Raw genomic sequence first — 24,189 nt, 5'->3', positions numbered from 1 at the left:
AGCCAGGTTTCTCGGCGTGTGCCAGCAATCATTCCTCAGATGGGTTCTCTGCTTGGTGATTCGATGCAGCAGAGGCTTTGCGTCTTAATAATAAATAAAAAAAAACCCCACTTCTGAAATACAAGTTATTTTATCCTAATCCGCTGCTGTCAAGTAAACACAGACAAAGGTTCCTTTGTTTTGAAATGGCCACTGAGAGAATTTGTTCTACAAACAAAGATCTAGATAAAAAAAAGAGAACAGACAAGTCTATAAATTTTGAATGTGGGAGACGCTGTGGGAACGGCTCGAGACTCGAGAGACTGAGTTTTCTGTGCCCTCTTCTCTCCTTCTCTTTAGAACTTAAAATGTTAGCGGTGGTTTTTTGGGTTTTGATTTATTTTATTTTTTCCCCTGAGTGTCTTTCTTTCGAGCCGATCCTGAAAATGCACCAAAATCTGTAATCGTGGCGCTCGCGGTGCGGCTGGGGGGGTATTTGGCAGCGGCCATGCCCGGCTCTGGTTTCAGTGGCGATCTACATCCCGCTGGTGGAGCTTGCTGCTGCAGGGGATTAGCGGCGGAAAATAGGTTATTAAGTGTTAAAACGTGTTTAGTTATGGCTGGAACATTGCCCGCAGCTGCTGTAGCTGGTTTCAAAAATGGAAAGAATTGTGATTCCTCCTGGTGTTGGTTCCGGCGTGGTAGGGCGCGAGGTGTGGGACGGGTCCCGGTGTCCCAGAATGGCTGGAGCCGAGCTCTGCCCTCGCTGTGGGCGGATGATTCTTGCAAGAGGGCTCCGATTTAATTCCACCTGACCTTGGTGGTACTTTGGTAGAAGTACTTTGAGTGGTTCGTACAGATAGAGCTGTCTCAGTGCTTGGGGTCAGTGTGCTGTGACAGCAGCTCCGGCGCTGAGCTCCTTCAATCTCGATGCCTTTGGGAAGCGGTGGTTTGCCGAGCGCCGGAGTTGTGCGGTTGCTGTTCCCAGAACTGTCTCTTCAACCCCTTTTCAAGTGTTTCCTGCCTGGATTGGTGCTCAGCTTGAGACCCCAACACCTGCCTTTCTCTACCCCAAAGCGAGCTCCCTGCAGCATCCCCAGCTGGTTTCTGTTGGTGACCACAGTCACAGAATCACAGAATGGTTTGGGTTGGAAGGGACCTTAAAGCTCACCCAGTGCCACCCCCTGCCCTGGGCAGGGACACCTCCCACCAGCCCAGGTTGCTCAAAGTTCCATCCAGCCTGGCCTTGAACCCCTCCAGTTGGGCTCTCCAGCTGGCATCTGTGTTTCCTCAACTGCTTTGGGAACAGGATTGGTGGGGACAGGGGACGAAGGAAGGACAGGGATGGGAGGGAGCTGACTTTAGAGTGGAAGCTGGAAAGTGCAGGTGGGCTGGGGTGAAGCCCACCCTCTGCAAGGCTGTTGCGCCTTGTCGTAGGTTGCCGAGTTGTGTTTTGGGGTCTGACCTCCTCAGGGCTGCAGGGTATGGGCCCTGGTGGGATACTGAGCAGCTTGTGGACTGTGGCAGGGGGTTACCCTGTCCTACGCCACTGGAACTTTCTGCAGCTGGGCGATGGTCACTGCCTTGACCTGGAATCCGTCTGGAGGTGGGCACCGCACCAGCGCCTGTGGGGGCTTCCCTTGGTCTGTGGCACAGCAGAAGTGCAGGTGGTCGGAGAACAGCTTCTGCTGCGAAAGCCTCTGAGCTTTGGTCATTCATTTTGCAGGGAAAGAAAAGTAAAAGTAGAAAAGTCGTGGAGAAAGCCTGCTGGGGAAGCCCCCCTCGCTGGGCTGGGGCATCCTGTCGCGGATGCGGGCTGTGGGTGAAGCTCAGCACCGCTGCTCTCTTGGGGCGTCAGAATGGCTCTGGCTCGTTGCGCTGGGATACGGGACTTTTGGGAGAGGTCCAGCAGACAGCAGCCGCGGCATGTTGTACTGGAAATGGTGTTTCACATCGGCTGGCAGAAATCCTGCCCTGCTCTCCCCGGGCCCAGCACCCCTCCGGTGTTCCAGCTCCTGGAGTGCTCTGCCTCTCCCGCGGCTGTCGCCTGCTCCAGTTCCTGGAGTCTCACCTGCTTAAAGCAATTTCTTCCATCAGTGAACACAGAAGAGGAGAGAGGGGGAGGTTGTCTCAGGCTGCGCAGCACGGCGGAATACTTTGGTGTTTGTGGCTTCTGATTCCCTCCAAAGCAGGGATGTTGGTGGAGCGGGGCGGAGAGGTGGGAATTGCGCTGCAGAAGATAATGTTGAAGGTTGTTCGGGGCTTTGTAGGGCATCTTCACCGTTCCAGAGTCACAGTACCATGAAGTGATGGGATCTCGTGTTATTTCAATGCCTTGAATCGCTCCCCGAGGAGCGGAGCAAAGAGGCCAAATAGAAATGTGAGAACCTACATAATCTCCTCGGAGGGGTCCTTTGCTCCCGCTCCTGTCTCTGCTGGTTTTCCTTCTGCTCCAGCGGCATCCCCAGCTGGGTTAGCGTGGCCAGGTACCGTTGCTGTTTGTTCTCACGGAAGATTCAGAAAGGTCAAGCTCGGATTTGCTAACCATCCGAGCGAGCTTGAATAACTCTGTTGTCCTCCTTCGCAGCCAACTGTGCTGGAAGGGGAGGAGGAGGAGGAGGAGAAGGTCTGCATGCGTGATCCTGCCCCTCTGCATACCCTCTGCGTGCAGCTCATGGCGAGGGAGGAGAGCAGAGGGGGGATGGCTCGGCTCAGCTCTGCCTGCTCAGCCCCAAGGAGCTCTAAAGCAGAACACGGATGTGTTTGTCCTCCCATCCCAGTTCTCTCTCTCTTGGGAAAGGCAATTTCTGGACCCGTTTGCGAACTTGGGACGCTGCCACTTGTGATAGATCCCAATGTGCTCCTCGATTACTTCTCCTCGGCAGAGCACAGCTCTTCTGACAGGAGCTCGAGTTGGTTAAAATACCCGAAAGTTGCTGTGTGGCTTTGACAGCCCCTTTCCTTACCTGACCTCGCCGGAGCGAGCACCTGGGAGCGAGAGCTTGGGCTGCTGCCTCCCTGAGACGGGATGCACAGACGTGCGGTTCCAGGGATGCTCGTGTCCTTTTTGCTTTCAAAAAGTCACGCGAGTTACAAATTTATCGTGCTGCCTTTAGCGCACGGTGAAGGCGACGAGGTGCAAAGACTCCTGTAACCAAGTGATGGTGGGGCACGGGCAGAGGGAGGGAGGGAGCCGGGCAGCCTCTGCTGCACAGACTCAGTGCTAATTATTCCTGGTTTTATCCCAAATGAGTTATAACCCTCTCCTTGTGTTACGTTTTGCTGTTGTCTGCTGAGCAGCTCTGGATGGCTGTCCGCGGGCAGCGGCCGGGGCGCTTGCCCAGGCGGAGGCATGAGGCAGTTCTCACGATCTCAATCCAGAATTTACTGATGCAAAACCCTCTCAAAAGGCAGCGGGAGGTTCCCCTCTCTGATCCCCTCTTCCCACAGTGGCGGTGGGGACATTAGCTGGAGCGTGTCCCCGTGGAGAGGGTGCGGGTAAGCGGGTGCGTGTCACCTCCCTGGCACCAGCGGGGACATGCAGATCCTGCCAGTCCCCAACGCTTAATTTTCCTGCTGCTGCATCCAGAGCTGGGTTTGAGTCTCCTGGAGGCTGTGGTTGGTGGAGGGATGACAGCCAGGGGACACGCTGCAGCTCTTCAGTGCCTGGGGCTCTGTTCCAGCCAGTCTGTCCCATCCGAAGCCGCTCCAAGCATCCTCGGGGGGCCGGAGCAGCCGGCGGATGCTGCAAGAAGTTGCCTGGTTGGTACCAAGCTGAGCTGGTTGGTACTGGGAGCATCTCCTTGGCGAGGAGCTGTGCTGAGGAAGATGGGCTTGTGCTTTTTCCTCCCCCAGAAGAAGGCTGGGGCGGTGGGGCCGGCTTTCCAGCTGGCCCAGAGATGCTCTGCTCTGGCAGCTCCTGCTGCTGGGGACCGTTCTCTCGCCTCCTCCTTGTCCAAGCGTCGGTGGGGAGAAGGGGGTTAATGGAGACGCCAAAGCAAGGCAGAGCCCAGATGCAGGGCGAGGGCTTTCTGCCTCAAGCACTGTGTCCCCCCCAGGCTCCTGCCAGATGCTCGGTTGCTCCAGGGGCTCCTTTTAAGCGGATAACGCTGCACGGGGCAGCGATAACGACTTATTCTGCTCCTCTTCCCGGTGAGTGTGGGGAGGCTTCTTTAATTACGGGTTAAAGTGGCGCTCTGTGCTGAGGAATGGCTGTTGGCGATGGGCGCTGCAGGGTGTGACAGTGGGTGTCAGCTGCCCCCACCCCACGTGGCATCCCAGGGTGCTGGTGCCACTGTCGCACCCCCATGGGCAGCACAGGGGTGGCCTTAATTCGCACCTTTTTGGAGCGGACCAGTGCTTTGCCCGGGTGGAGAAAGTGGGGGTTGATTTAAAATGTGTGTCCTCTCCCGTGCCCGCTGTTTCTGGTGTCCCCATGGGCCATCCCGCTTTATTCCCGGAGTGCCGCGTCCCCCGTCGGCTTGGTGACCGTGCACCCTTCTCCCGTCTCCAACCGCGCGTGGGAAGGGAGTTTTAAATGGACGTGTAAAACTTTACTGCTCTTATTGAGCTGCTATTGCAGGCAGGGAAGCGAGCGCTCTTAAATATAAGGAAAATAAAAGCATCCTTGCGGGCTCCAGGTGACACCAGGGGTTACTGCCCGCTTCTGTAGGGATGTGCGGGGGGTAAAATGCAGACTGGTGCTTTGCAGGGCACGGAGGGGTAAGGAAAAGCGTAAGGGCTGCTGTAGTAGAGGTTAACGCTTAATCCACCCTGGGAACACGTCTCTTACAGAAGTGCCTGTTTGATACAGTTGCTGCTCAGAACTGGATGCCTGCAGGCTCAAAATGAAAAAAAAAAAAAAAAAAAATGCCGCCAAACTTACTGGAAGGTGGAAGTGTGAATTCATGGATGTTAAAGCGGTGGAGACAGTGCAGCGGTGTGTGCTGGCCCCTTCCCTGCCGCCGCCGTGCCGGAGGAGGGACGGGATGCATCCCGCTGGCCCCGGCACTCTGTTATCTCCGTAAGCAGCGACTCCCAGGGAATGATTAAATCAATTAATTGATTTTCTATAGCTCGTAAGGAAGTCAAATGGCATTTCCATCAACGTGTGATGAACAAACACCCCACCACGGCCAGGAAGAATGTTAATGGCTCTTTATGCTTTTATTGCCCCTTCTCACTCCTAAATCAAAATTCATCCTGAGCCCGGGAGGCAGCAGGTACTTCAGAAAATAAAACTAGCACGGTGGGAACCATAGCAGCCTCTCTAAAAGCTGGTTTTTTCCACTGATTTATTTGTTTCTCTGGCCTAAACGAGAGAGCAGGGCTCGGTTGAGCTCAGGCAGAGATTAACCAGGGCTCGTCCCACGGCTCCGCCGATGTCCCCCGGCTCCTGCGGGCTCTGCATTGGGCTCCTGCCCTGTTCTGCCGCTGCTGGAAGGATCCGGCTGCCAGCTTCGGCGGAGGCTGATGGGTTTGGAGGAAAGGGATGATTTATTCACCCCTGGAAACCGAGTGGCAGGATGCCCGGCACTGTTTGGCCAGTATTTTTTGGCTGGAGGAGAAACGGTAATCATTTTGGAAATGTTAAATTAGTGAGTTCTGCTGGTTTGGAAACATAGCTTTTTGGGGCAGCTGTAAATAAGGCTGTGGGCCCGCGCGCTGGACGTGCCGATGCTGCTGCCGAGCCTCCCGAAGCCTTCCTCCGGCTGATCTTGGGGCGTGAAAACGCCGGGTTGAATCTTTCCTCTGCCCGAGGGGTTTGGGCTGGTTTCCTTGGGGCATCAGCTCCTAATAATACGATTTTCCGCCCGTCAGCAACGGGGGCCATTAGGAGAAGAACTAGTTGAGTTAAATGCTGCTGCCCTCGGAGCGATGCCTCTCTTGTAAAGACCAAGAACCGAAATGAGGGTTGGTGATGGGGGGGTCCCTCTGCCATGGGACCGGCGTGTGCTGCTCGTCGCCTGGAGATGGGGGTCCTGGCTGCGAAACCGGGGTCCGGCTTTGCCCCAGGAACCCCGGCGTCCTCTGGGTTTTGCTATCGGCATCTGCCCTTGAGCCAGCCTTGCGCTGGAGCACTTGTGTTTTAGGAAGCGATTTAAAATCGATGTTAATCTTGTAGTTCGAAAGCCTCGCCTGCAGTGTGAGGTGTTTGGAGTGCTGCGGAACAGCTTAAAATGCAATTTAAAATAGTGCTGGCTGGCAATAGAGGAGCAACTAAAAATACCTTGCTGGTACTTTTTTAAAAAAAAAAAAAAAAAAAGTGAAAGGGGGATGGAGAAGGGGGGGAAAAATATGGGGTTAAAAAAAGGAAATAAATATAAGGTGAACTGCAGCTTGTGCTGGGGTTGGGGGTATTTGTCTCCTCTTCCCCAGCTACCTGCCTCCCCCAGCCCATCTCCTGGGGCTGCCGGGGAGAGGAGGAGACCAAGCTCATTTTGCTTGGAGAGTGATGGCTTGTGGCAGGGCTTGTGGGACCGTTCCCGTGCCCCACAGGGGACATCAGGTCTCCGATGTGTGTTTGGGGGGAAAAGGAATATGAAATGCTGGGGGGAACAGTCCTGCAGTCTCCCTTGTGGTAACGAAACGCTCCTGCCTGTGAATGTAAGTGTCTATTTGTATTGCTCGGCTTCCTGCTTTTTCTTATTTATATGGAAATAGGGAGCGAACATGTGCTAGGGTGGAGATAGAGAGCCGCAGTCTGCTCTTACAGGCGTTCCCTTTGGGCTAGGGGGGCAAGGGGAGCCGGTTGGGCTGGAGAAGCAGCAGGAGCCCCTTCTGCAGGCTCAGCTCGGGGTCCCGCAGCCGAAGGGTTGCCCCGAGGGAGGGAGCGAGACCCCAGACCCAGTGGGGTTGGTATGGGGACGCCGGGCTGGCACCCTCCCTCCCTGCTCTGCGAAGCAGCACACCGAAGGCAGGGCTGGTGGCACCTTGGGTGGAGGCTGAGGTTTCCTCAAGGCCTTTCTCTAACCAAACTCCTCCGTGAAACCTAGTGCAGCGTCCTCCCGGGGAGCATCACCCTGCCGAGAGCATCACCTGTCCCATGGGATATCGCCCTCCTGGGGGACATCACCCTCCCAGGGGATGTCACCCTCCTGGGGGAGGACCTGCTGGGGCACAGGGCTGCTGAAGGAAAGCAGAGGAACGGCTTTAAGCTCATCAAGCTGTTGGCAGCACTGGAGAGCGGAGCTCAAGGATGTGGCTTTGCCATGGCCGTAGGGGTGGTATGGTCCTTGTGAGAGCGATTTATGGGGCTGAATGGGGTTCCTTCCCATCTGCTGGTGCTGTTTCGGGCAACGTGCAAGCCACCGCACAGCTGGGGAACTTCTGCAGCACATCGGTCTCCCCAGCGTGCTGTCTCACCCCCGGGCACCGCCGGTGTATGGGGAGGGGGGCTATAGGAAAGCCGGGGGGTCTCTCGAGCAGAGCCCTGGGTCAGCTCCTGCCTGGCTGGGTGGTGGCACAGGGCTGGCAGCCCCACGGTGCTGGAGCTGGCCATGCAGGGCGTCACGGGGCCCGATGGGCTCTGCCCGCCCATGGATGTGGTGAGCGGGAGTGAAAACATCCCTGAGGCTGCCCATTTGCTGTTGATTGCACAGCAGTGGATGGGAGGATGGAGAAATCCAGGGGGTGGATGAGAGCGGGCAGGTGGGACATAATCTACTTTACCAGCCGGTGACTTAAGGCTGCTTCATTTGGCTGATGACCAGGGAACCACTTGGTTGCCGGCCGTTGCCAGCGGCTCAGCAGCAGATCCGTGGTGCAGCTGGGGCCGTATCGAAGCATCCGCTTCGCCGGCAGCCCCCAAGCTGCTTCGCGGGCTCCTCCAGGTGCAAATCGCTGCAGCTGGAGTCACAGGTCCCTGTGTGCCTCCTTGTGCTTTTTGTGGTGGGGCGCTGGCTGAGCAGGTCCGTATTTTCTCGGTATAAACTAAAATAATAAATCCATAGCGGTTTAACGGCAAATGTGGGTGGGTTTGCTGGAGGCAACAACCCGCTGGATGCCCGTGCTGGTGAGCAGGTGCCCTCGAAGGGTGCAGTCACCCGGCGGGACCTCGTCCGTCCCCGGAGGAGCTTCCCCGCAGGCTGGGTGCTGCAGGGATGGGGACGGGAGGTGGCCATCGCTGCCAGCCCGAGCCTGGCCTTGGGCTTTCTTGTTGACGATTAGTGCTGGGTCTCGGGGCTGTGATTGGAATGGATTAAGTGTCAGGGCTAGCCGGAGCCCTTGGCTAGTTGGCTCTTTGGTCTTTTAATCTGCTTGAATCAAAATCAATGGTGAAAGTAAATAGAGGAGCGAAGGGCTGGCGCTTTGCTCCCGAGGTGCCGCGGTGGGTGCCCTCTGGGAGGATGGGGTCCCCAGGACAGCCCTGGGTACCAGTCACCCAGAGAGCTGGGCGATGAGCTCTGGGTCCAGCTGGCGATCCTCCCGTTTCTTCTCCATTAAATCCTTCAAAAGTACGCTGTCCTTTTGAGGGGTTTAAGTAGCCTGGAGCTGTCCTTTAAAGGCGAAAAACAAAGCAAAGCAGATGATGCTTTAGATTGAAATTAATTCAGCTGGTATTTTCAATGGACGTAAGTAATATCTTACCATCTCTGAGCAAACTCCCTTCTTGTACCCGAGTGTTCAGCTGTTGCGAGACAGCCAGGCAGGGATATGACTTATGTCTGGGAAGGTGGGGGGGGGAATCAACGACAAATCATCCACGTTATGAACAGCTGAGATATATTATGGAATTGCGTTTTAAATGTCAGGGGGATGTTTTGTCGCCGTTCACACCGGTGCGGGTTGAGGCTGTGGCTCGGTCTCCCCCCAGGAGGTGGGTTCTTGTGGCTGCTGGGTTAGGGAGGCTTTTGCTCCTGTTGAAACTGGGCTGGTTTTGGGGGTGGATGGGCTCCCTGTAAGCGACCAAGGCGAGGTGCCACCTCTGCACCCATGGGATGGCAGCAGGGTCCTGCACCCGCTAGGAGGAAAGCACAAGGGACGTGTGGGGCTGAGCGCTGGCGTGCAGCTCGCACACCATTTCCCCTACGTGTCTCTCTTTTCCCCATCTCCTGACCATGAAGCTGGTGCTCAGCGGTGTGAGACCCCCAGAGCAGGACGGGGCCAAGTGACCCAGGGACATGGAGCTGTCGTCTGGGTCCAGCAGATGCGCAGGGCAAGGAGCTTTGAATCAGTCCAAGCAGCTAAAGGGAACATGCCTCCAAAATGCAATTTTTTTCTCCCAAAGCGTTCCAGCTTCTTTGGAAAACCTCAGCCCAAGTGTCCCAGAGCCGCACACAAACCCTTGTGATGGGGGGACATCCCACGCGCTAGCGAAGTGCTGGGTGGAACTAGCTCCCAGCATGAGCGATGGTGGGAGGGATGCTTGGGATCCCAAAACACGATGCCTGAGCGTGGAAGCTCCATCCCGCCTGCTCCTTCCCCCGTGGCACAGCCTGGGCTTCACCAGCGCCGCTCCACATCGTCTGCCCCAGTCCCAGCCCCGCGCCGTGGCCGTGCTGGGGATGCTGCGTGAAATGCTGCTTTCTCAGCTGCTTTCCCGCGCTGTCGCCCCGCAGCGTCGGGCATCGAACTTCACTCTCGCGCCCAGGTCTGCGCACGCAGCGAAACTCCCCCCCGCGTCCCTCCTGGCTCCCGTTGCCGGAGGTTTCAGTGGCGGGTGATGGCAGGGGGTGGGACGCCTGCCCGGGGATGTGTTCGCTCCAAGAAGGTATTTTAAAGATGAGCGTATCGTTAGTGAATTCTCCAGGGTTTCCACCCATCCAGATTTGAGCAGATTGCCTGTTGACTATTCCACTGGTTTCGCAGGGAAACTATTTCTTCTTCCACTAGACATCACCCTTAGGGGATGCTTCCTTTTTTTTTCCCCTGATTTCATCCAATTACTTAGCTGTATGCTCTTCTGAAGCACCATAAATAATTCTCCTCCCTCTGCTGTGTTTACCAGCATGTCTCATGAAATCCAGTAAGATATGATTGATTGCAATCATTATTTCCTAGTGCTGCTATGAAAACCTCTGTCAGGTTCAGTGATTGCCTTCAAAGAGTAGCTGCCACTCAGGAAAACTGTCAAAAACCTGTCATACTTTAGCAAACTCCAATTAATCTGTTGAGCAGTTTTACTTATGTTTTCTTTCCCATCATTGCTGATTATCAGGGGTAATTAGAATATTTTTCCTTTGTAATTAGCAGCTTCTTGCTTTTTTTTTAAAAAAACAAACAAACAAAAAATGAGTGTTTTGCAGGACTGTTTTACTGGGTTTCTGGGTTTTCATGGTGTCGAGTTGGGTGTGGGTTTATCCTGTCTCCCTGCAGTGCTGTTTGCGAGTCCTTTGGGGTTCTTCATCGCTGGCTGAAGGGGAGATGCTGGGTACCCAGCGCCAGCCGGGCTCATCCCCATCCTCCGAATCCCCTGGCACACGCTGCCAGGCAGCCGAGCGTCTGGGTCCCCGCTTCGGGTTAACAAATTAATCCCGGCTCTTGCATTTTTAAAAGAGTCGCTTCAGCACTTTTCCTCCTTTCTCTTGCTTTTAATGAGACGCGCTTTCCAGGAGATGTAATAATCATTGCCAAAAATGTCAAATCGCTCTTGTTATCCTCCTTAAGCTTCTGGAACAACAACGACAACAACAAAAAAAGACCAAGAACAGAAAAAGAGAGAGGTGTTGATGAGGAAAGGCTTCGACTTCACCTCCAAGAGCCAGGGGAAGATGTGCCCCGCGACAGCTCTGCTTTCTGGCAGGGCGCCCAAAAAGATAACCCAGTGAAGGCTGAGATATTTATTTTTTTATTATTACTATTTTTACTTAGGATTTGAGGTGGGTTGTTTTTTTGGGTGGGTTTTTTTTTTTTTTTTATTTCTTTATTGGAGAAGGAATATCTCCGCTCGCTGTTGACAGTAAAGCTGGGAGCTTTGCTGTTGAAAAGCATCCCGGAATCGCTTGAAACCAGCTGGGAAATTGGATGATGGCAGCGACACGAGGGGAAATCACGGCAAAGCCAGGGGGAGAGCCGGGGGGGCCGGGCTGGCACTGGGGGCTTGGCTGTGGGGCTGGGGGATCTGGGGTGGGGGGAATGGGAATATCCTCATCCCTCCTTAGCGACCTGGGAGCAGAGCTGGTTTGGGGGATGGGCTTCTGCAGTGAGGACTCGGAGCAGGCATCCTCGTCCGGATTGCCTGGGCTGCGGCTGCCATCTCCACCTCCTGCTCCTGCCTGAGCATGGGGCGATCCCTGGGGAGCTTCGCCTGGGCGCTGGGGACGTGGCACTGAGACCCCTGGGCGCCTGCCGTGGACATCATCTCGCTGCTGCCGGCTGGAAGCCTGAGGCCCGTGTAGCTCCGTGCCTCAGTGTCCCTTGTCCCCCTGCCTGGGGCAGGATTACATTCCTTTAGTGAGGCTGGAGAAGCTCTTGGGACCCATCCTGAGCTGAGGGAAAGGGCTTTTCCCAGGTCTGCTCTGCGGGAACGGGCTTTGTGCGTGTGTCTGGGTTTTGATCAGGGGGCGGACCTGTTTCTCTGCCTGGGCTTTGCGAGCAGCCATTTACATTTCCAATGAGCTGCGCCACTAAACAGGCCGTCGTAATTACACGAATGCAACCTGGCCCCAGACTGGGGAGACAGCCCAGCCCTGAGCGGCGAAGGCAGCAGTGGCTCTCCATCATCTCCGTTGTCTTCCCAGACATGATCCTTCCATCTTCCCGGTGAACCAGCATGACCTGCCCCACCCCCCCCAGACCAGCTGGGATCCAAATCCTTGGGCCAGGAGTACCGCTCCATCCATGGAAACGCCGTGGTTGTGGTTTAAGCTCTTCTGGGCAGCTGTAGGGGTTGTATGGGGTCCTTCTCCAGACCTCCAGACTCGCCCGCTGGCTTGGGAGAGTGCAAGAAGGATGCTCAGTCTCCATCTCGGTCCAAAACTGAGTTGAAGGTCTAAGCTCCGACCTTCTGGCAGCACAGGGATGTCGGAGCAGGAGCAAATCCTGAGCAGAAATCCCCGTTTCAGGGAGCAGTCCTGGAATCCACCCAGGTGGGGGGTGCCAGGGGCTGCGAGCCGTGAACACAGCCCGGCTGTAGTGGGATTATCACTGAGGTGGGCTCAGTCCCGGGGGGAAATAACTGATGTGGATTTTCTGATTTAGGCCCGTCTCAGAGCTTTTCTGTTTTTCTTGGCCATGTCTTTGCCCAGTTTGCTCAGCTGTGTTTGGGGAGGCCTCTGTACAAACCGAGCTCCAGGGTCCAAGTTTCCACTTCCTCCCCTCACAACCCCCGCCCCCGTAGCATCTTTTAATTGCGAATTTATTAGCACTTCTGCCCTTTAATGGGACAGGCTGTGACTTGTGTCCCACCCAGGGGGTTGGGAGACCTTCCTGGTGGGACAGGCAAAGGTGGCTCCTGCTTTCCCAGACCCATCCAGGGAGATCTGGGGCTGCTCTGGACCTTGGACCACTGATTCCAGCAGAAGTCGCTGACTTCTTGCCATGGGAGTGAGGGAGTGTTTGGGGAAGAGCCCGGTTTCAATCTCCATGAGTAGCGGTGGGGTTTTGTGTTGGGTTGTTGGGTTTTTTTGAGGAATTGCTTTTGCTCTCAGTTTTTCTTCCCTTTTGTTAGATAGCGTCAGGAAAAATAATGTGTTGCTGATAACGTCAGCCGAGCGTGGAAGAGGGCCCTTGGGGAGGTCTGGCTGGTCCAGTGTCAGCTTCTTCGAGGGGTTAAGGGTTGGCTTGTACCCTGGTGTTCGTGTGCCGCGCGTCCGACAGCGACAAGGCGATGCGGTGACGTGATGCTCTCATGGTGCCTGGTGGGGGGAGAGCCTGCTGGGGGGACGTGTGGGTACCAGAGTCCCCAGTTCAGCTGTGATGCCGATGCAGCCCCTCTCCATCACAGCTGACAACCCACCCCCGGCAGCTGGGGCTCCACCGCAGCGTCTGGAGCGGGTGATTTCCTGGGGGAGCGGGGAGGGAGCCGGGGCTGCGTCTCTGCTGTGCCGGGCTGCGGGACCAAGGGGATGCACCAGCCCAGCCACCCTCTGGCTTTGCAGCACCCGGTTTTGGCATCTACTTGGAGATGCGTGAGATGTCCCGGTAGCCACCTGGGGTGTCCGGCAGCCGCTCGCCTTCCCAGCGCTGCACACCCGGCTCCTGCTGCTCCCTAAATTAAATATGTGCTGCCTCTTGAAAAGCAGATGTGAGTGGAACGGTGGAGATAAGCTAAACGGGAGAAGTTCAGGGGATTATGCGCTGATTAAGTTATTACTAACGTGAAATGAGCCGCGCTGAGATGAAACAGGAGCTTTATTTTTCTGTTCCCTGGCTTCGGGCTGGGGGCTGCCTGTCCCCAGACAGTGGATCAAACTGGGAGCCAGCAGCTCCTCGTCCCCCGGCGCTTCCAGCCCAGCAGCGCGTCGGAGCTGTGCAAACCCATAGGAAGCAGAGCATTAAACGGGGCTGGAAATCAGGGGCTTTCCCTACTGGGTTGTTTTTTTTTTTTTTTGCTGAGATGCAGCGTACCGGCAGCGAGCTATTTCCAGTGCTGGGGCACCCACCCCATAGCAGATTTGGGTAGAAAACGAATTCTTCCCTGCAACAGGAAAATCCAGTGCTGCTGGGAGGATGTGTTGGGGGAAAACCACCTATTTGCCTCCGTTTCCCGTGGTTTTCCTTCAGCATCGCCTGCACGGTGCTGTCAAAGGCAGGATGCTGGGCTAGGTGGGTCTTGGAGAGTGAAAAATGAAAGTGCAAAATGAAAGGCTCTTTGGGTAGGGTTTGAGAATAAAGTTGGTTTCCCGTAAGCATTTGGGATGGGCTGGATCGGGTGGATGAGTCAGGAATTCATGCCCGGAGAGGCAAGTGAGGATGCTGGATCCAGGGCTGGTGTAACCGCTGGCTACCAGGAGCTGCGGCAGCCTGGTGGGATTTGGGCACAGACAGGGGTTAACCCATGGGGCTGTGGGGCTGTTGGCAGAGCCAGGGAGGGGACAGTGGGGCAACCAGATGGTTGGTGATCCGAGGGCTGGGGCCCGTCTGCTGTGAGGACAGGCTGAGAGAGCTGGGGGGGTTCAGCCTGGAGGAAAGAAGGCTCCGGGGAGACCTTAGAGCCCCTTCCAGTCCCTAAAGGGGCTCCAGGAGAGATGGGGAGGGACTCTGGATCAAGGAGCACAGTGATAGGACAAGGGGTAATGGCTTCCAACTGGAAGAGGGGAGATTTAGATTAAATATCGGGAAGAAATTCTTTGCTGTGAGGGTGGTGAGCCCCTGGCCCAGGTTGCCCAGAGAAGCTGTGGCTGCCCCATCCCTGGAGGGGTTCAAGGCCAGGCTGGACGGGGCTTGGAGCAACCTGGTCTGGTGGGAGGTGTCCCTGCCCAGGGCAGGGGGTGGCACTGGGTGACCTTTAAGGTCCCTTCCAACCCAAACCATTCTGTGATTCTATAAACCACCGAGCCCATCAGCAGGGATGGGGGAACACAGGAGCGTGGGCAGTTTTGGGGCTGAAGCCATGGGGAGGGGGTTTCCCCGGTCCGACACGGCAGCACCCAGCCCGTGACCGTGTCTCGCTTGCTCTTTGTGTGCCTGCAGTGATGGGCGCGCTGGAGTCCCGAGGGGTGCTGCGGCGAATGAGCGACATGCTGGAGATGCTGATGAAGAAGATGGACATCCTGGCCAGGCTGGAGAATAGCACTGACTTCCACAAAGGGGACGAAGCACGATTCCCTCTGGACAGGTCAGTCGGCCGTGCCGATGCCCCCTGCAGACCCTGCGGAGCGGCGCCGGGCTCGGGGGGGTTTGCAGGAGCAAAAAAAAAAACAACCCCATGTTGGGCTGAGCCGCTGCGCGGGGCTGGTGGAGCCCACCGGGACACGGGGCTTGGGCAGGTCTTGGTGTTTGCCATTTCTGGACCTCTTTTCTTTTGGGATTTCTGAAATTTGGGGGGTTTCCTGTAGCACCTGTCTCAGCTGCTGGTGGTGCAGCGTGGGAGGGCGTCTCTCCACCGCCGTGCTGTGGTGGAGCTGGAGGTGGGACTGGCCGATGGCTGGAGCAGGACCTGGTGCGTGGGCTGTGCTCCCTCTGCCATTAAATCCCAGAGCGAGCTCAGGCCGGTTTCTTTGTGCCCGCATTCCTCGGGTAGCTGTGGGAGTGATTGTTGTTTGAAACCCAGGGCTGATAACGTTCAGCCTTGGAGTTGAGCAATGAAATAGGAGCAAACTGTCAGGTCCCAAAACACTCTCTGCATGGAGCTGCCATCCCGGCTCCCCGTGATCCAGCGCATCCCTCCCAGCTCGGAGATGCAGTAGCTGGGATCTATCGCCGGCTACTCGAGAGCACAAGAGATGCCATCAGGCCTTCCCATTGTGACATGGTGATTTGCTAAAGAGACATTTCCCTTTGCTTTGAGAGCCTTTAAACAGTTATTAATACTAATTTGGCTGTCACGCCAAGGTCTGCAAAAATGGTGACTGAAGCGACTGGAATGTGGAGGGGCGGAGATGGAGAAAGAGAAGGGCAGCACTTGGGACAAACTTTGCAATGCGGAAAAGATGCCAGCGGAGGTTTTGCTCAGGCGGAGCCACAGGTGACACGAGAGTGACATGCAGTGGTCACCGCTGCCTTGTGCCGTGCCAGCAGGGCCGGCGCGGGAGCTGCAGTGCATCCCAAGGGCATTCCCACCTCTGCCTCCTGCCGCTCGGCAGCCGGCGGGGCTTCCTGTGCCTCCCTCCTTCCGTCCTTCTTTCCACTTCTCTCCCTCGCTTTCCTTACGAGTCTCTTTTGCGCCTATGATGGAAAATAGAGTAAGTGAGCCTGTAATTAAAGGCTGTGCTGCGCCGTACTGCGTGCACGCGTGAATTAAAGCTGCACAGGCAGCCTCGGAGCGCAAGGTCTTGCCTTTTAAGTAACGTAATTTCCACCACTGAAAAAAACATAATTTACCTGGGTAATGGCAGGTGGTGGGGATTTTGTCGTTACGAGGCTGGCTGGTCCCCAAGCGTGCGAGGAGGACGACGGTAATCCCGGAGAGGAACGGACAGGGCTATTTGCAACCAGCAACTGGAAGGCGCTCGCTCACGTTTGATGCTTTTCTTGGCCAATCTCCTGTTAAAAGAACCAGTAGTTTCAGGTGATGGTGATTTCTGTACGCCAGCAGCCACGAGATAAACTTAAAAGCATTTCCGTGAACTGGCAGCAATCGCTGCAGATGGGGATCTCGCTTTTGGGGTCTGCCGTGTGGCTGGTGGCACCAGGGCCATTGCTTGGAGAGACCAGAGAGGATGGGAGCTGATGGACCCGGCACATCAAAACAGCCTTGGGGTTTGTGTATGTGCTGAGATGGGCTTCAGCGGTTGAGATTACAGAATTTCCAGGAATAGAAAATCAGGGACAACTAGTTTTTATCTCCTTTTGTTCCGTGTAAATTACCCCTTAATGCATTCAAGTCCCATCACTTGATCCTACATCAAAACCAATCCCTGTCTTCTCCTGGCCTCTGAAGATCAGGTTTTGGTCGTGGGGCAGAGCATCTCCAGATGGAGCACCCATGGTGGAGGGGTCTCTTGTGGGTGGATTTTCCCTGTGCTGGTCTGCAACGAAGCACTGGCAGCGTTTGCAAACCCTTGTGAAGCGTTTGCGGAGCGCTCCCCTCGCTCCCTGCAGCCCCCGGCTTTGGCTGAGCTCTGTGGTCAGAGGAGACGTGTTGGAAGTTACAGCTGTGCAGGGTCTCAGCAGGTTTGAGCGGCTCCGTCTCTGCTGCCAGGCGTGCTCCCTCATCCATAGGGACCTTTCTTGGCGTGTCCCGGTCCCTGCCCTCCTTTGTGGGGTGCACGGGGCAGCTGGAAGGGTGCAGAGCCAATGTACCCCGTCTGCCGCCCTGCTCCGAGCAGAGCCCGGCTCCGGGCTGACCCCGCTGCTCGGATGGATGCTCTCCAGATCTGTGTGGAGCATCCCAATGGGAATCTAATAGCAGCTGGTGCAAAACCTGGGCTGAGACCCCATGGACCTGGGGAGAGGTGTGCTGTGGTCTCCATCCCTTGGGGGGGTAACTGGCTGCAGCGCCTGGGGACCCCCTGTGCTGGGGGGAGACGAACATCACCATCCGCACTGGGACGGAGCGGTGTCTCCTGACCCCAGATCAGCCCCGCGGCCATGGAGACGCCCTGGTCTTGTTCGTTATTAGGATGCTGGGACTCCACCAAGGGCTTGTTTCCACTTTCCCTCCCTTTCACTGTCTCTTTGATCACCAGTGACCGACTTGAAGCTGTCAGCGAGAGATAATACAATTAAAGGGTGCTAATTTCAAAGGGATTTTATTCTTTAAAGCATCTCTGGTTAGCACAGCGGTCGCCTTCGTCTCCTTCCCTGCTCAGCAAAGCCACGAGCACGGGCTTGCAATTCCACCTGTGCAAAAGTGGATTAATTCTTGGTTTTACAAAGCGCTCTCCTGCTTAACACTGGATCTCCGATGAAATTGGGAGAGCTTGGCTTTGCAGAGCCCAAATGAAGAGGTGAAGGCTTCAGTGGGCTTTATGGAATAGCCCCATAATTAATCACTCAGAGCCCCTGTGAGCGTTGTCCTCCTCCAGCACCGCTCCGGGGGAGGGCAGGGATGGCTTTTCCCCTTGGAAAGTGCAATGGGGAATTTAAATAAATAGGGTGTAATTAATGACCTGCCTTGGAAAGCCTCCCAGCTGCCAGGGCAGGCAGCTTTACGTGGCTGGAAGTCGCTCCAAGATCTTTCTTGCTCCATAGGTGCCGTCTGACTGAACACTCTATAGGTGCCTCTATGTGCAGCCCACCAGCCCCTGGCAATGCTCTAGATACAACTCTTGGAAGACCCCAACGTCCAATATCCTCCTTAGAAGAGCCGCCCAGGGGTTTTGCGGGATGTCGCGCTGGGGTAAGGGGACACAGGTTGGATTCCTTTCTCCAGCCCTCCCCGGCTCCCCCCTGCCCTCCCCGGGAAGGTGAAGGATGGGTTCCCTAACGAGGGCCAGCAGCCTGCCACTCAGCTGCAGAAAAATCAATACCGCTGTTAATTGAATGCAACCCTCGTAAATCATCCGAGGGGAAAGAAATTAGAAGTACTTACGGAAGCCTCCTGGAGAGCTATTTACTGGGCAAGGGAAATATTAGTTTGCAGTGGAAGTGTTGGTCCCCTGATGGAAAGTGCTGGGGAGGGAGGGAGGGGGTCCGAAGTGGCTGACCCAAGCTGGCGCCGTCACCCGACGGTGTTGGGGCTTGGAGAAGCCCTTTCCCAGGGGCCAGGTTGCCCCCGACATGCCCCGTGTCCCCCGGGGAAGTGGCAGGGGGGAAGACTGAGGTCTGCAGCTCCAGCATCCCTGGTTGTCCCTCTCCCCCACATAGCAGTTAGCCTGCAAAGGGTGTTATTTGCTAACGACTGATTAATCTTCAAGCTTAATTACTGCCAAGGCTCAGTTAATTTCCACACACTTTAAGTATTTGTTCTTGTAATCATTACATGACTCCATATTCCCCCAGTAATTAAAAGTCTCACAATATGACACTAAATGGGTGATGTTCCTGCATCCTGCCAGCTTGGCTCTATTAATTCCTGAATTGTCGCCGTTGATAAGCTGGCTTGAGAGGAATCACTGCCAGATGCTGTGGTTCCCTGCTATCCAGGTGAGCCCGGAGTGGTGTTTGACCCCTCCACGCATCCTCTCCCCATCTCCTCGGCGTGCGGGGGGGCTCAGCAAGGGCATCTGCAAGGTCAGGCTGGTGCTACGTGGTGTGGAAGCTGTCCAGAGCCAGCAGAATCATAGAATGATAGAATGGTTTGGGTTGGAAGGGACCTTAAAGCCCACCCAGTGCCACCCCCTGCCCTGGGCAGGGACACCTCCCACCAGCCCAGGTTGCTCCAAGCCCCTCCAGCCTGGCCTTGAACCCCTCCAGGGATGGGGCAGCCACAGCTTCTCTGGGCAACCTGGGCCAGGGGCTCACCACCCTGATGGTGAAGAACTTCTTCCTAACGTCCAATCTGAATCGACCCATCTCTAGTTTTAATCCATTCCCTCTAGTCCTACCATCACCCGACATCCTAAAAAGTCCCTCCCCAGCTTTCCTGTAGGCCCCCTATAGGCCACTATAAGGTCTCCTCGGAGCCTTCTTTTCTCCAGACTGAACAACCCCAACTCTCTCAGTCTGTCCTCACAGGAGAGGTGCTCCAGCCCTCGGATCATCCTCATGGCCCTTTTCTGGATGCGCACCAGAGCTCCAAACCAAGCCATGGGGAAGGTAAGACCCGTCCTACGACCCAGCCCAGCTTTGCCGGGTGGTTGTTTTGCCGAGTGAGACTCAGCCTGGGAGCAGCATCAGGGATGCGGCTGGCAAGGGACCCCAGCAGCCAGCACTGCGGGAGCCTTTCTCCCTGGTGCCCTCCTTCCTCACGGGTCCCGCAAGTTGTTTCATCCTGCCTGAAGCAGCAAGGTGTTTCTACCAGCTCTGAGGACAACTCCAGCCCAGTCCTGGATGCTTTTGGCATTAGATTAGAGGGGAAGGGCACAGCGCAGGGGGTCTCGGAGGACCCCTTGCTGCTGGGGTCCCCATTAGGGTCAGGGGAGGAGATGCACAGGGAAATTCGTGCCTGGCAGCTGGGAGAAATCGCTTTTCCCTCTAAAGCAGAGCAGAGAGGTGGCTGTGTACCACTAGCAGGCCACTATCCACGTGCCCCCACCTTGCTCGAGGGGCTCTGGGCTCATTGGGAGGGTGATGGGCTGGGGTACAGGTGCCCACGTGTGCCCAGGTCACTCACACCCTCCCCTCCCGCCCCCAGGCTCGTACCTCCCCCAGCTCAATTTGCGGAACCTGATTTTGTGATTGGCTTTGATTGCTGTGTATTTTGTGCCTTTCCAGCCCGAAACATTGATGCGCCGGGGGCCGCTTTATCGCAGGGCTTTGCAAAGGAGGCTTCTCGGTGCGTTAACGCGGGGAGGCAAAGTGCTGTCGGTGGCGGTTTCTGTGCTGCGGTTGGGTGTGTTGTCTCGGGTGGTTTGCACAGGGAGAGCCCTCGGGACCCAGAGCCCAGGGCTTCGGGGGGGCTGGTGATGGTGCTGCGGGGTGGGGAGCAGCGTGGCACCACGGTACGTTCGGGGCTGTGATTTACCCTACGAGGAAAATCAGATCCCCTTAATCCTCCATCCCTGATTTGGGAGCAGCTGGGAGCCAGCAGCTCCCTCCGGAGGGGCTTCCCCGCTGGGGGGGAATGGGCACGATGGAGAGGGGCGTCTTTGGAGGCTGCAGTGCTGATGGTGGACACACAGGCTGCCAAAATAACCCAAAATGAAGTGGAGCGTGCCCATGGAACGCCCAGCTGGCAAAGAAGGCGAGGCTGAGGGCTGTAGAAAAGCACAGGCTCGGGAGAGTGTCTTGTCCAGGGGATCCCCTGCCCCGGGGATTGTGGTCAAAACTGGGTATTTTTTGGTCTAATTTTTTTGGCAGGTGCCTCTTGGTGGAGACCGCCGAGGCTGGCGACGTGTCTGTGCCTCACCGAAGGCGGTTTCTCACAGCCGGCATCAGGCCACTCAAGCACATAGGCAAATAGATCTGATTTATGCCCCAATCAAGTGAAGATTAACATATATCGAAGTGACTGATCCCGTAACCCGCCAGTCCGTGACCCTTTGTGTTCACATAAAATAGCCCCGCTGCTGCCGGGGCGTATGGCCGGGCTCGGGGCTGCTCTGGGACCCAGCGGGGAAGCGAAGGTTTGGGCTTCTGGTTTTGGCATCGTGTTCCACCTGGGAAGGAGCTCAGAGCGCTTTATGGCATGCGTAAAATATTTTCATCTCGGTTATACTTTGCTGGCCTACGTTGGCAAGGTCCTGGCTTTGACTGGGAAGCTGGTTTTCACCATTATTTTTTTTTCATGAAATTTGTTGCCAGCTCGCTAAAATGGCAGCATCCTCCGCAGGCTCAGGGTCTGGTCCTCTAAATGCATTTGCGTGAGAAACATCACCTACAGTGAATGGAAATGAAAATAAATGGAAGTACTTTAGTGAGTACAATGTTCTGGTATTTATTACGCGATTTATTACGTAGCTTGGAGGAGTTCAGGCAGGGCTCTGCCTGTGCATCATGCGATACCTGCTTCGGATGAGTTTCCAAGGAACGTTCCCATCCCAAAACACATCCACTGGGATATTTGCCCAGCGTGAATTCCCAACAAGCGCAAACACGGCGAGGGCGAACTCGGGTCTTTATTCAGGTGTCCCTGGAGGGGAGACCGAGCTGGTTGTCTCAGCCCTGAGGTGTAATGGAAAAGATTGGAGTGTACGGAGTCACCAGAAATTGCATTGGAAGCCTACGCTGCTGTGGGATTTTAAAAATGTTTTTATTTATTTTAAAATTTTTATCCAGTTGACTGGCAGGAGCTGCCTGTGAAGCATAAACCCACCCATAAAATTTCTGCCAAGCTGATAGCAACCAGGGCTTCGGGCTTTTGCTCTGCTCCCTGGGGGTCTGAGCCTTTCCCAAGCGGAGCAGGGCACGGGACTCCCCCCTGCGCTCCCCATCTCGGCACCCCGCCTGCTGCCCCCGCACCGCACGGCCCCCCGCCTCAAACCGAGCCAAGGTTGTTTATCCAAGCTTAGGGTAATAGCTCCAGCACCGGAGTTATGAGGATTAAACCCAGGATTACAAGTCAAATCAACACAAAACAGGCAGCTGAGCCGCATGAGCGGGGCGCTCGCCCGGCCGCCGCTGCATCTTCCCATCAATGCCATTGGGAGCATCGGTGTCAGGGGACCAGGACCCACATTTTAGGGAGAGCATCAGCCCCCCCGTTACCCCATTCGTGTCCTTGCCCTTTTCCCTGTGGGCAGCCCTGGCTCCCCGCCTGTTGGGTGCAAGCCCAAGAGGATGCAGAGACGCGCATGAGGGCGTGGATCCCCCAAAAAAGTTTTGCCTCCAGCATCGATGAGGTTTTCTTGGATCCTCTTATGGCAGAAGAGCAAAGCTCTTAATTGCCCCATCTTCTCAGAGATTTAAATCACCTTTATTCAGTTATCCAGCACTTGGAGGAGGGCTTTTCCCCGCATCCCTGGGGAACCCTGGGTTTTCCTCAGCTCGTTCCCCACCAGCTGTTGGGCAACTCCAAGCTCATCCCACTGGGAGGGAGGGAGGGATGGATGGATGGGAGCCCAAGCCTGCAGGGTGACCCACTGGAGATGCCCTAGGCGTTCATTTCTCCAGGAGATACCCCAGCTATTTTAACGGGCAGCTCCTCAAATGCTGCAGCAGGAGCCAGGAGGATGGGAAAGGCCCTTTTCCCATTGCCTGGAAGGGTTATCCACCAGTGCTGCCTCCAGGATTTCAGCTCCGTGTCCTGTAGAGTGAGGCTCTGGTGGGGCTGGAGATCGGGGGGTGATGGGTGTCCTCGGAGCAGGGAAGCAGCAAGAGCCCAGCACCAGTCCTGGGCACCTTCCCGGCTGCTTTCCGCTCTGCCTTGGGTCTTTGGGCAAAAAAAAGAAAAAAAATCAATCTTTAAAGATGCAAACGGCAGCACAGACATCGTAATGAGCAAGTTGAAATCCTCTGGTAAACTGCTCTGTGTGAATGTTGCGTTTGTTGATGTATTATCTTCAAAATATCTGCTTTTCTCCATCTGTATCGTCTTCCCAAAGTCACCGCTTTCACCAGTTAATAGCAAGAAATATCGGAAGAGCAAGCAAATATGTTTAAGGCTTGTATTATGAAGACAACACGCAAATAGAAAGAGATTCATCTTTTCATAATGCCACTTTTAGAAAAGGCAATAAAAATACAGTGCCTTGTAAAGGGATAAGCAGGCTGAATCTGAGCTGCTGCTGCGGGGTTGGGGACAAGAGACAAAGTGAAGGGACCCAAATTAATGCATAAAAAAGTAAAGGAAAGCTCAGCCTCTGGCTATATTATATGGCAAATGATCTGCCAGTGGGGAAAGATACATCTTAATAGCAGTTTTTGAAATGAGATGAATACTGTATACAGTGCATTATAAGGCACAGTGTGATCTGAATCTTAATCAACATGGGGAAGTATAAATCTGAAAATAATAAAGACGAAATCAATATTGATGGTTAGAAGTAAAAGTACTGTATTTGCTGTAGTAAACGGTTTTAAGGTCCCAGGGAAAAATTTGTTCTAGAAAACCCATAGTAATTTACTATAGTTTCAATAGCTGGCACAGCCCCAGCGCGTTTTGGTGGCATTTATATTGTCGCTATAGAAAAAATTTAAAAAGCAACAAGGAATAAAAAAAAGCAGCCCGTTGCCGCTTGCAGTGCGGCGGTGGCGCTGGAAATGAGTTGTTCTTTCCAGAGACCGAGCTGGCATCCCAGCTCTGATGGGGACACGCGGCGGGATATTCCCCTTCTGCTTCGCTGTCACTGGGCACAATAAGCCACTTACCTTGTAATTCCCAGTGTCTCTAGTTACTAAGAATAAGGCACCAGATTCTGACGAGCTACAGAAACCCTTTTTGCGTTTGAGGTTTTGCTTTAAATGTCTTATTTTCTTGTCCTCTGCCCAGGTGACAAATCACTGTCGTGATAGGGGATGTAACTTGGGCTGAACCTCCTTGTCGTCTCTCTAATATGTTAAATGAAATTTGTTGCTCAAGTGATGGCCTTGTTGCCCAGGAGATAAAAACACCGAGGCTGACTCGGTGCCACCTCTGTTAGAGCTAATGCTGGGGCCCATCAGAGCTCCCGACGTGGGGGAACGACTGCGCACCCCAAGCATCAAACCCCTCGCTCAAAGGCATGGGGATTTGGAGAAAACTAGTGTGACCAGTAAGAGTGATGAGATGGTGGGAGATGGGAGCCTGGTTCCTTGTCTTGGAGGGAAGTTTTCTACCGTTTTTCCATCTTCTTAATACATGCCAAGAACCACGGTGGACATTTTTTGGGTCACTTTGTCTACATTTCAGGGAAAGCCTCGTGGAGCTGCCTTGTTTGCTGAGAATTGTTTGCAAGAATTAGAAGTGCTGTCTGAGTGTGACCATCACACGTTTGCCATCAAAGGGCTTCGAGTTGAGATCTTTGTGTTTGGGGAGCAGCTTTAGCTTGCAAGAGCTGAGCAAGCTGGCACGGGTTCTGTCACCCAGTGGAAACTACCGCTGTGGCCAGAGCTCTGGCAGGATTTAGGCTGAGCCCAGAAGAAAGCCATTTATTTAGGATAACGATCCTGATTGTTGTTCAAACGTGTTTGTGGGTGAGTGGTGCT

At 55.0% G+C, this 24,189-nt stretch overlaps 1 protein-coding gene across 2 annotated transcripts in view; it reads left to right on the top strand.

Moving 5' to 3' along the window:
• Window positions 1-24,189, top strand: part of MGAT5B (alpha-1,6-mannosylglycoprotein 6-beta-N-acetylglucosaminyltransferase B) — a 72,055-nt gene that overhangs the window by 11,313 nt on the left and 36,553 nt on the right. For both annotated transcript variants that reach the window (XM_054221672.1, XM_054221671.1), the window contains exon 3: window positions 14,554-14,698. In XM_054221672.1, the coding sequence (XP_054077647.1) occupies window positions 14,554-14,698 (145 nt within the window). The remainder of the gene's footprint in view (window positions 1-14,553; window positions 14,699-24,189) is intronic.

This window comes from Rissa tridactyla, chromosome 15 (genome assembly GCF_028500815.1).
Source record: "Rissa tridactyla isolate bRisTri1 chromosome 15, bRisTri1.patW.cur.20221130, whole genome shotgun sequence".
NCBI classification, from domain to species: domain Eukaryota; kingdom Metazoa; phylum Chordata; class Aves; order Charadriiformes; family Laridae; genus Rissa; species Rissa tridactyla.
This window is presented reverse-complemented; position numbering and strand designations above follow the sequence as displayed.